This window comes from Platichthys flesus, chromosome 16 (assembly GCF_949316205.1).
Source record: "Platichthys flesus chromosome 16, fPlaFle2.1, whole genome shotgun sequence".
In the NCBI taxonomy this organism is placed as follows: domain Eukaryota; kingdom Metazoa; phylum Chordata; class Actinopteri; order Pleuronectiformes; family Pleuronectidae; genus Platichthys; species Platichthys flesus.
In genome coordinates, this window is record NC_084960.1 from 10,645,732 (window position 1) to 10,656,245 (window position 10,514).

The 10,514-nt window shown below is 43.5% G+C and overlaps 3 protein-coding genes across 3 annotated transcripts; 1 reads left to right on the plus strand and 2 right to left on the minus strand.

Annotated features, from left to right (window-relative positions):
• Window positions 1-127: 127 nt before the first annotated feature.
• Window positions 128-3,178, minus strand: LOC133970668 (zinc finger and SCAN domain-containing protein 29-like). Its single transcript, XM_062407642.1, has 4 exons — window positions 2,834-3,178; window positions 1,911-2,047; window positions 1,686-1,791; window positions 128-1,604 (listed from the first exon to the last, which is right to left on the minus strand). The coding sequence occupies exons 1-4, from the start codon at window positions 3,093-3,095 to the stop codon at window positions 991-993; spliced, it is 1,119 nt and encodes a 372-aa protein (XP_062263626.1). The 5' UTR covers window positions 3,096-3,178; the 3' UTR covers window positions 128-990.
• A 1,342-nt stretch (window positions 3,179-4,520) lies between these two features.
• On the minus strand, window positions 4,521-6,520 carry LOC133970667 (histone-lysine N-methyltransferase PRDM9-like). The gene is made up of 4 exons (XM_062407640.1): window positions 6,030-6,520; window positions 5,855-5,936; window positions 5,664-5,760; window positions 4,521-5,278 (listed from the first exon to the last, which is right to left on the minus strand). Exons 1-4 carry the CDS (start codon window positions 6,326-6,328, stop codon window positions 4,587-4,589), a joined length of 1,170 nt encoding a protein of 389 aa, XP_062263624.1. The 5' UTR covers window positions 6,329-6,520; the 3' UTR covers window positions 4,521-4,586.
• A 715-nt stretch (window positions 6,521-7,235) lies between these two features.
• Window positions 7,236-10,484, plus strand: pgls (6-phosphogluconolactonase). Its single transcript, XM_062408342.1, has 6 exons — window positions 7,236-7,395; window positions 7,736-8,022; window positions 8,105-8,212; window positions 8,849-8,950; window positions 9,190-9,330; window positions 9,726-10,484. The coding sequence occupies exons 2-6, from the start codon at window positions 7,759-7,761 to the stop codon at window positions 9,870-9,872; spliced, it is 762 nt and encodes a 253-aa protein (XP_062264326.1). The 5' UTR covers window positions 7,236-7,395; window positions 7,736-7,758; the 3' UTR covers window positions 9,873-10,484.
• The last annotated feature ends 30 nt before the right edge of the window (window positions 10,485-10,514 follow it).

Sequence of the window (10,514 nt, forward strand, 5' to 3'; positions counted from 1 at the left end):
GTGTCAGCGTGGTGTGTTCTGAGGGACTCCTATCCGCAGTCCTACTCAAGATCAACTAATTGCTCTGTCCAAAGGTGGACGGCTCTGATGAGGATCTTTCGATGGAAAGTACAGAATAAAATATAATTTCTTGGTTAACATTTAAGAGACTGAACATTGACAACACTTGTCTCTCCACAATAATGACACAGCCATACAAACACATTTCAGAACAGCAACACCTCTCAGACCGGAACAGTGAATACAAATCTTAAAAATATGTGACCAACACAGAACATTTCATGTTATTCAAAGCAATCGGCTTACCTACTCTCTCCACTGATAAAAGCCAATAAATGAAGCGTGGCATGTAGTGAATACAAAGCAGAGTTGAGGCTTGGGCAATGAAGCAAACTGAGGAAGTTGTTTTACTCCAACCTTGTTGTGAAGAGGTAGTTTCAAAGGTTTATGCTACATGTGTGCAAACTGAGCACTTGTCCAAAGCTATTTTGGAATCCACAGAGGCCTGTTGTGGTCTGATGGACAGTTTAACACTGAGGTATATATGTATATGTAACACATTTCGCAAGTCATAAAACAACATGCATGGGCAAAATGGGAAATATTTTTGGACCAGAAAATGTGTCTCATCTAAGCTGATAAGCGTTTTGTAAAATTGACCTTAAAACGATTTGATGAGGGGATCGTACAAATTGACATCGACCCCCCTGACCAAGATCCCACCAAATCAAATGATACACTAAAAGGGATACATATTATCTATACCATCATTTTGCTGCTGCAAGATTTCCTATAAAAGTAAAACTAAAAACACCAAACAAGCTACAGTTTACAGCAGCCCTGTTGACCAAACAGGCTTTTTGATTTAAAATGGGGTATTTGAAATCTTATACATACTGGCACATGCTGAACCACTGTGAGAACAACCGACAGCACCGCTCATCACAGTTAGACGTCTTACCAAAACAGCCACGTGGTTTGTCTGACAGGTCAAGTGAAACACTGGTGGTGATTTAAGCCGTACTTGTACGCATAACACTTCCCACAATCCACACAACTGTAAGGCTTTTCACCGGTGTGTGTCCGAAGATGTATGTTCAGGGAGCTTTTCTGGGAGAAGCTCTTGCCACAGTTTGGGCAGCTGTACGGCTTCTCCCCCGAGTGCACGCGCTGGTGCAGTTTCAGGTACGTTTTCTGGGCGAATCGCTTGCCGCACACGGAGCAGCTGAACGGCTTCTCACCGGAGTGGCGCCTGATGTGGACTTTTAAACTGCTCAAGTAGTTGAACAGCTTCCCACAGAATAAGCACTCGAACCGTTTGGTTGACTTTAATTGCTTCGGCTGAATCATGAGTTCTTTCGTTGCGTTCATGTGGATGTCGTTGGTATAGTCGGAGTATTCGGCGGTGGCTGAGGGAGGATTTGTGTTGTCGGCCAGAGTGCTCATTGTCGCGTCATCTATTAACTTGTCCATGATTGTCGGATGCGTGCGTAGCAGCGGTTGACTGTCGGCCGTCATGGGAAAGTTGTTTAATTCCCCCGGGTGAAGCTCCAGCTCATCGACAGACCTATGAAGCATGGCGTCCTCCTCAAACATCCCGACGACTGTTAAATGAGAGTAAATGTGGTTACATCACAGCAACTTCAGGGATTACAATTACTTGTTTTGTTCCTTTTTTATCCTACTTTTTCTGCTATCTGTGAAAGTCATCTGCGGACCGATGGGATGATCATCGTAAATCTCCTCCTTGACAAAGATGGTATCAGGCTCTCTCTCCGTCAGGTCGATTGCCTGCCAGTGAGACAGGTGACAAACAGCTTTCTAAATAAAAGCAACTCGATCATTTCAATTCACCAAGAAAGAATAGATCATTAAAAAATTGAAAACCAGTTACTGAATGGTTTACTAACCGGTACTCCCATGCTCGTCATAGCAGCAAGCTCCATTGTTTCTTTTCTGTGAGAGGTGAGTTTCTCTTCTCTCCAAAAGTCCATACACCAGTCCTTCCCAAAAACCCCATCGATGGCCGGAGCAGGTTGCTGATGTTCTGGAGGATGAAGCAGATATGAACTTGAGATCTCACAGTGGAAATACACGTTTTTGCACATTCAGAGAAGTGTTAAGACTGAATGTGAAGGGCTACGAATGAAGATCAACATCAACTTTTTTATTGCATGGTAAATTTGGTGTTAATAATCAATTTTATGTTGTCAATATGGGGGGGGGGGGGTGAGACTGAATGTTGATTGTTCACCACCACAACTCGTTTCCCCCCACCCACACTCTTAATTTAATCTGCATTTGTGGATAGTGGGAGGAAGGGGAGGCGCGTCATCCATCTTTCTTTATAATCATGTCTATACATATCTAGGGTGCCAGCTCACACCACAACTGTCATCAGTCAACTTATTATTTGTAAATAAACTAGTTTAAGAAAAACTACTTAGGCTAAATCCAAACACCACAGCATCAGCAGCCTTTAAACTATTGTCCCTACATGGATCATATCTGTTTGATGCCACACCATTTCCTGTGGTCACCCACGCCCCCTGCAGTGGTTCAGCTCCCCCCCCCCCCATGTTGAGAACACAAACAGCTTCACAAACATCCTCCAGAAAACCACTAAACAATAGAAACTTAACATTACACCAGTGGATCGTCAATCACAGTTCTGTAGTACCAGACTTAGCTTAAGCCTGCTGTGCTTCATATAACACCACCGGGGTGGAGCAGCTAGCTATAGCCTGTCAAACACAAACTGTCGGCTGACACCTCCACCGCTGGAGCGAGCCTGAGGACCGGGGCTGTGTCCGGGGTCTGTGACCGTCCTGACCTGCGGGGAGCCGGCGGCCGACGCTGTGCACGTGGGCGGGGAAGGTCTGCGCCTCCTTCGCGGCTCTCAGCTGGACCTCCAGCGAGTAGCACCGCTTCTTCAGCGCCTCGTTCTCCGTCTTGTGCAGCGTTATCTCGGTGTGAAGGACGGAGGAGCACTCGTCCGCCAGGTTGCTTATCTCCACCAGAGCCGCCTTGGTCACTCTGTCCAGGATGACGGCGAGCTGCGTCCGAAAGCTCCGGTTCGTGGTGTCGCACATCATCTCGACGGGGAGACGGAATATTTCGAAACTGCTTTTATTTGGGGAGAAAAATGTCCCAGCGCAGCGACGCTCATCCGTGGTCCAATATGTTATAGCTGTACCGCGAGGGATTGTGGGAAATCTATAAATTGCGTTGCAATATTAACGAGGAGCACTTGAAGGCAGCACAGCGTAGAGGCAGGGCAGTTTTATTCATATAGCACGTTGTATACAGTCAGGTGCTGCTCCTGCCTAGGGCGCAAAATGCCGAGAGGGCGGCACAAGAGACTGATTTATCATGACGTGACACATGTAATGTAAAACAATACATTAACGTCGCACCATCATCCTCTAACCCCGGTTAGCGGTGCATATTTCCAAATGATAGCAGTCTTATAAAGTAGTTCAGTTTACAAAATATATATATATATAAGAAATTAAATATAAAAAAATGTAATTTAATTTAATTAAATTAATACAAATTAAATATAGAACTGCATATAGATCTGCATATAGAACTGCATAGAATACTGCATATATGCGTTGAGAGTTGAGAGTCTCCTTTGGAACTCTGTGTGCAACAAGCATACTGTGTCAGGGTGAACATTTTAATTAATTCCACTGCATACAGTACAAGCGACACAAAAGTTTTGTACTAACAGGAGAAAACTTCCTTCAAAGTCGTACACAACACAATATGGATGATGGGTACACTGGTTGCATGAACTCTTCAGATTTCCTGTGTGTCCTGACCTGAGTAAAGATGGCCTCTCTATGTTTGGGTCCAGGAATGTGTTACCCCTTGAGCTAAGGAGCTGTTGTATTGTATAATAACAAGTTAATTATTTCATCTCACTGCTCCCATGTTTCCTTCTGTTCTTCTACTCCCACATGTTCACAGACATCTTTGAATCTCTGCATCAGTGTCACTCAAAATATTAACTCAAAATTGTAATGTTATCTGCAAGTAATTATTAAGTGTATAGGATATGATTCTATTAAAATAAATCAAAAGATTTTGAGCAGTTATAAACCAACAAAACAGTCTGAGTAATCAGAGTTGTGTGGGACCACACAATTTGTTGATATAGTAAAACCCAATGCAAGGAAGGCCAGTATAGCTTGAGATAACACCAGAGCTACCCCTCCCTCCATTTTTTTACAACATTTGCCATGGAAGGAGCTAATTTTTTTGTGAAGCAATTTTCTGGCATTTGGAATATTGCAACGTCGATATATTTATTATTGACAGACTGATTCACTTATTTGTTTGATCCTGAGGGTCAGTTCAGAAAGAATATTTTCGTATTGTTAAGCGTATATTTGTGTAATGTAGCACAATATCAGGTTTCAATTGAGATATGAAAGGAAAACAGCAGAAAATAAGTACTTATACTTTATAGAATTCTGGTTCTTAACAAACGTCTGACACTCAAATCTGGAGCCAAGATAAAACCGTTATTATAAATTTTTATTTCAAACTAACAGCTGTGGAAGTTACATTTGACTGTTTTAAGTGGTTCCATTAATTAATGTCACACTGAATGTTGAAGCAGCAGAATCACAGCCATACATGGTCAGACCAGGATCTAAATGTACCGCAAGGTGTTTTTTCAGATTACAGTTCTTCGTGAAACCCTTGCCACATTTGATACAAACAAAAGGCTTCTCTCCGGTGTGTGTGCGCTGATGCATATCAAGAGTGCATTTCTGAATGAAGCCCTTCCCACAAATTGGACAGCGATAGGGCTTCTCCCCAGTGTGTGTGCGCTGGTGTGTGTACAGATGTCCTTTCTGGGCGTATCTCTTTCCACACAGCGTGCACCTGAAGGGTTTCTCTCCTGTGTGACTCCTCTGGTGGATTTCCAGCTGACTAAAGCACCTGAAGCTCTTGCCACACTGCAGGCAGGCGAACCTCTTAGCACCAGTGTTCCTCAAAGTGTGAATCTTCATATTTCTTAGCACGCTTAAGCTTTGGGAGGCAACGTTTTGAGCGATGCTTTTCCCGGCCTCTAGGTTTGATGTGTTTGCAGGGGCGAGCTGTTGATTCCACTGTGTAACCCTCCTTCCTGGTCCAGCGAGGGGGGGCTGGGTGTTCAGGGTCACAAAGCTTTCAGGGAACACAGGCTGATGACGCTCTGGGGTCGGTTTGTGGCTCTTCATCACATCCAAGCTCCTCTGAGCACTCGTGACCGCTTTTCTTCCTGTTGACATCACACAAGTATGTTGAAATGGGTAATATGACCAAGTCCAACATGAATTCACTGGTATCATAATAAAGTTATTCTTCGTCATACCCTTTAAAACATTGTTTCTAATAGTGCTGGGCGATAAATTAACATCAGTAATTATCACTTTATAATTTTAGCAATACCAATGTACTACAAGTTTAATGTACAGTGAAGATTGTGCATTGTGCAAGCACAGTAGGGTGATATACCACATAGCTGTGGTTTTAAACTGCAGTTTAAACTGCAGTCTAAAATCACAAATGTCACTCAGGGTAAAAAATCTGTATTTAAACTGAAAGAAATAATAATGTGAGATCAATCATGATAATTATCAGTAACTTGTACATTTAAAACTCACTGGTTTCACTGGTCCTGTCTTGTTGAGTGTCCCTGGTCTCCACCTCAGCCGGCTCCTCTTTCACCACGATATGATCAGGCTGCTCTTTCTGCGGAAGCTATTGAGTTAAAATTGTACAAATTGCACCTGTTATAAATGAAGGACAGCATATAACAAAATGGCATTAGACTTTATGATGAGAGCAGAGTTACTTCAGGTGCAGCCTGCTCCTCCTCAACGTGATGCAAACTGCTGATCTCAGTGGACGAACTTATGCTTTCCCATGGGATCTCACTAGGAGGAAAAAACACACCTTTGATTAATACACCAGGCAGGATGGCAGCCAAGGACATCATGGCAACTCCCTATAACCACACGGGAGTTTACCTCTTCATGGCAGGTCTTGTCCTGTCCGGCTCCAGTGCCCTGTTGGCTGGAGCTTCCCTCACCACCGTGCACGCTGCTGCTGCCGCCTCCTGCCTGCCCCCCTGTGCCATGTAAAGCAGTTTCTCCATCAGCTGCAGCTTCTCGGTGAGGGAGGAGATCTCGTTGCGCCCTCGGGTTATCTCGATTTTCAGCATTTTCGACTCGATCTCCACCAGTTTGCCGATTTCCATAACGGCCGTTTTGGATAACGCGTCCATGATGGAGACGAGCTGCGTCTGGAAGGAGAAGGCGGTCGACATGGTCTTCCTTCGAGGTCTCTCTGGGGGTGCACGGGACGCGCACGGAAGAGCTGCTTGTCGGTGTTCACTGTAAATATGTAGTTATAATGTCACGCACGAGAGGAGCAACGTGTGCATGACAGCGAGGTACGCACAAGTGTGTCAACAAAAACTCGAGTGGTCGGCGGACTGACCGGCGCCCTGGTGCCACCTGCCGGATGGGAGGAATCATAACGGTTTACGAAACTACAATATTTTGTTTTATCTTAATCTTTTTTTCCCTTTATTTATGTTCTTATGTATTAAATTATTAATCTTTGATCTGTGACATATCTGTAAATGTATGAGATATTTTCAAATATTTGATTTTCTTATAAGGAGTGGATAAGGTCGAAATGGGATAAAATAGTTTAGACCTTTAGACCACTCCACTAACCAGAAGGCAGTGCGGTGTAAACCAAAACCGTGATTGGCTGGTGAAAATTCGTTCGAGGAAGTAGTGCGCAAGATTTATATAATATTCTATTCTGTTTTATTCTAATCTATTCTATTATCCGCACTTTTATATGAATAGATGTTGGATGTATCTTTCAGCTTGACTCCAAGCAGATATTGAAATTACTTTATTTCTTTGAATTTTTAATAGATTTATATACATGGCACTTTATTTATGGGTTTTATTTTTATTTTTTTTAAACTTGCTCTGTTCTTGTACTGGTGTCTGTAATCATAGTCCTGCAGAGAATTAAGTTTATCATAAGAAAGATTGCTGCTTGTAAGATTTGTATTTTGCAAGAAAGAGTTTACTTCAACATTAGTCTGTGTTGTGTAACATCGCTTCAAATACACATTGATGGTTTATAATTTCCTTTTTTGTGTAACTTATTAGTAGTGTACATAGACTGTATATATAAAGGTAGTGGACCATACAGTCTGTGTGGAATATCCTCGACTGACCAGAATGCAGTGCGGTCTTAACACAGAATCTGATTGGATGGTGAAAACTCGTTCCAGGAAGTGGTTCGTCGAATTACATTAGCCGACTGAAAATCCTCTGCATGACAGTCGGCACCTCAGACTCCAACAAGGTAATGAAACGCATTGTTCTTTCACTGATGAGTCTCTGGTCAAATGTCAGGTTTATTTTTTGATGTTAATAAATCGGCTCCTCTTCCGGATATTGTCCAACAAATGGTCAAAGCAGTATCATGTGGTTCGTAGCTTAATCCCCAGTCTCTTGTCTGCACAGCCTCAGCTACAACTTTAGAATAAATTACATAAGAATAAGTCTTTAACCTACAAACACACAAGTAGTTTATGTAACGTGTCAGAGGAAAGATGAAACATGAACACTTGCATAACAGATGGTGAAACTTCCTTATAAATGTGGCTCAAACTCATTTGTTCCCCTGTCTTTCTTCTTCTCAGACAGTTCACTTCATTCCGTTGTCATGGCTGACAGAAGAGTTGTGGTCTTCCCCTCCTCAGCGGAGCTTGGTCCGGCGCTGGCCCATCTGGTGACGTCCCGGGCCGAGAAGGCCATCGCCTCTCGGGGCAGGTTCACCCTGGGCCTCTCTGGAGGAAGCCTCGTGTCCATGCTGGGCAAAGAGCTGCTCGCCCTGCCAGACCTGGACTGCAGCAAGTGGCTGGCTGGCTTCTGTGACGAGCGACTGGTTCCTTTCGATGATCATGAGAGCACCTACGGGCTGTACAAGGTGGCTGTTCGGGAGTGGGTCTGTGTATTTACGTTGTTCTGTCACATCGGAGCTAAATGTAACTCCTCTGCTTCTTTTCCAGAGTAAACTGTTTTCCAAGGTGAACCTCCCTGACAGCGGGATCCTAACCATCGACCCCTCTCTGCCTGTCAGCCAGTGCGCTGAGGATTATACCCGCAAGCTGAAGGAGGTACGCACATCTATTACACATAGAGCAATGTGGAAAAGATCTAGCTTTTTCCAAGCATCATGGACTTGGAGAACTTGCCAAAGTTATATTGCCTTATTGTCTTCTGTCTCTCCATGTCTCCCTCCCAGGTTGACTTGAATAAGAAATTATAAAATAAGATAAGAAATGTCCTCCCTGTGGAACAAAATAACAACCGAAAACAATACATTATTCTGTCGATTGCACATCCACATCTACATATGAAAGTTTATAGATAGTATGTTGCATAAACACATATTTCAACCGCAGTGTTGTTAAAGGCTTTAATAGACATTGGGACAAAGTAATGTTTGCTGGCCAGTGATGCCTTCAAGTTGTATCACCCTGCTCAGGCAAATTATACAGAGATCTGAGTTCCCCCAGATCAGGGCTCTGTTGGGCCATACCATCTGTTGCAGAGGGACTGGGGTTATTGTTTTGCATTAGAACAAATATGGGGGTGATCAGATGCCTCCCTGATGGTATTGTTAGTCAGAATCATCTGTAGTTGCACTGGACTGTTTGGCTCCATTTCAAAGATCAGTTCTCGCTCTATATTCCCACAGGTATGTTCTTTCAGGCTTTAACAGTATTTTTTTTCTCCATTCAAACACACAGGCCTTCCCGGATGACGACTTCCCTGTGTTTGACTTGTTGCTGCTGGGTATGGGGCCGGACGGACACACTTGTTCTCTCTTCCCAGACCACCCTCTCTTGGAGGTGAGGACTGTACTCCTGTGAATCTGCTCCACATACAGACAATTGATGTTTCTGTAGAGTCATGCTGTCGATTCAGTGAGAGCCTTGTGTTGTGCACCGTAATGCCTGGCTACATTTCTGTGAGGCTCATCATATAATTGACAGTAACGGTGTAATCTTGGTTCTCACAATGGCCCTTTCTGACGTGTGCTCCCATTACACATGATGGATGATTGGGTTTGGGTGTACTTCATACTCAGGAAACCAAGAAGATTGTGGCCCCCATCAGCGACTCTCCCAAACCACCACCGCAGCGCGTAACTATGACTTTCCCAGTGGTGAACGCTGCCCGCTGTGTGGCTTTTGTGTCAACTGGGGGAAGCAAAGCGCCAATTTTGAAGGTAACATTTAGAGACTTCTGTTCAACACACACAACTCAAGTTCTGAATCTTAAAGCTGCCATTTCCATGACGAGAGAAATCAGCTTGATCAGGTCCAGAAACAGGCAGGATTAAATATGAGATGGGAAAATAAAAATACAACAATGCAAGAAAATGCCGCTGAACTAGTTTCTGCAGGTTCTATTACAGGAAACACTAGTTCTAGTTTGAAAGGTTGAATGGGAACAGGAGAAAGGAGGAAAATGAAGAACAAAAATCTTTTCCTTTCCACCAATGTCTACTAAAATTGTAAAATTATTTATCGTTCAGCACTTTTATGACCCTGCAGAAATATGATTCATACCATTGAATCAACGCCGCTGTTGTATTGTAACGCAGTAATTCTCTTCTTACAGGAAGTGCTGGAGGGTAGAGAGGGTCCGGCGTTCCCAGCAGCCCGCGTCGTCCCAGCCAACGGCGAGCTGTTCTGGCTTGTTGACGACCCTGCAGCTGCCTCCCTGACCATCCAGGTAGAGAGGCTGGGCTCAGGGGCCAAACTGTAGAGACTTTACGACGAAGGATGAAGTGGAGGCTTGTAGTGCAAATAAACTGAGAGTGAACTTGAGTGTGACAACTTTTAAAAATTTGAGATAACATATCTGATGTGCTTTTAATCACATCCTATATAAGTAGGCGGAGCATTTCTCCACGTCATAGGACATTTTGGGAGTTGGGGGCATTTTCGTCACTGTGAATTCGTCCTCTCACCAAGAGGGTCACTCACTGGTTTGATCCCAGTCTCCTCTATTCTGCAGGCTGAGTTGCAGAGTTTGTCCCTCGTCCTCATAGAGAAAGTGCACATAGATGCAGTGTGTGGTTGTGGGTGAATGGCAAACACATACTGTAAAGTTGTATATAAATGATGTATAAATGTGTGCATTTGCCTTTTTATAACATTTATTTTCGCAAAAAAACAGTCCATTAACCTGACAAAGGGACTCTATTGGGAAACTGTAAAGAAACAGTTTGTTCTTCTCATCAGCTCAGAGTTGAATTCACAACACTTAAAACAAATGGTTAAAAAAATCTCATTTAAAACGTCGGTGCATCATAAAACCACTTGCAACTTGTATCTGTATTCGCAGTCAAATCCAAATAATAAAGTGTCAAACGTTTCCCTTGTGTCTTTTCTTCCCTGTGCTTCC

Coding starts and splice junctions, on each gene's coding strand:
- pgls (XM_062408342.1), top strand. CDS start 7,759: ATGGCTGACAGAAGAGTTGTGGTCTTCCCCTCCTCAGCGGAGCTTGGT. Junction 8,023..8,104: donor GCACCTACGGGCTGTACAAG/GTGGCTGTTCGG, acceptor CTTCTTTTCCAG/AGTAAACTGTTTTCCAAGGT. Junction 8,951..9,189: donor CAGACCACCCTCTCTTGGAG/GTGAGGACTGTA, acceptor CTTCATACTCAG/GAAACCAAGAAGATTGTGGC.
- LOC133970668 (XM_062407642.1), bottom strand. CDS start 3,095: ATGATGTGCGACACCACGAACCGGAGCTTTCGGACGCAGCTCGCCGTC. Junction 2,048..2,833: donor CGGCCGCCGGCTCCCCGCAG/GTCAGGACGGTC, acceptor TTCATCCTCCAG/AACATCAGCAACCTGCTCCG. Junction 1,605..1,685: donor TTTCACAGATAGCAGAAAAA/GTAGGATAAAAA, acceptor CTCATTTAACAG/TCGTCGGGATGTTTGAGGAG.
- LOC133970667 (XM_062407640.1), bottom strand. CDS start 6,328: ATGTCGACCGCCTTCTCCTTCCAGACGCAGCTCGTCTCCATCATGGAC. Junction 5,937..6,029: donor ACAAGACCTGCCATGAAGAG/GTAAACTCCCGT, acceptor TTTTCCTCCTAG/TGAGATCCCATGGGAAAGCA. Junction 5,761..5,854: donor AGGAGCAGGCTGCACCTGAA/GTAACTCTGCTC, acceptor TTAACTCAATAG/CTTCCGCAGAAAGAGCAGCC.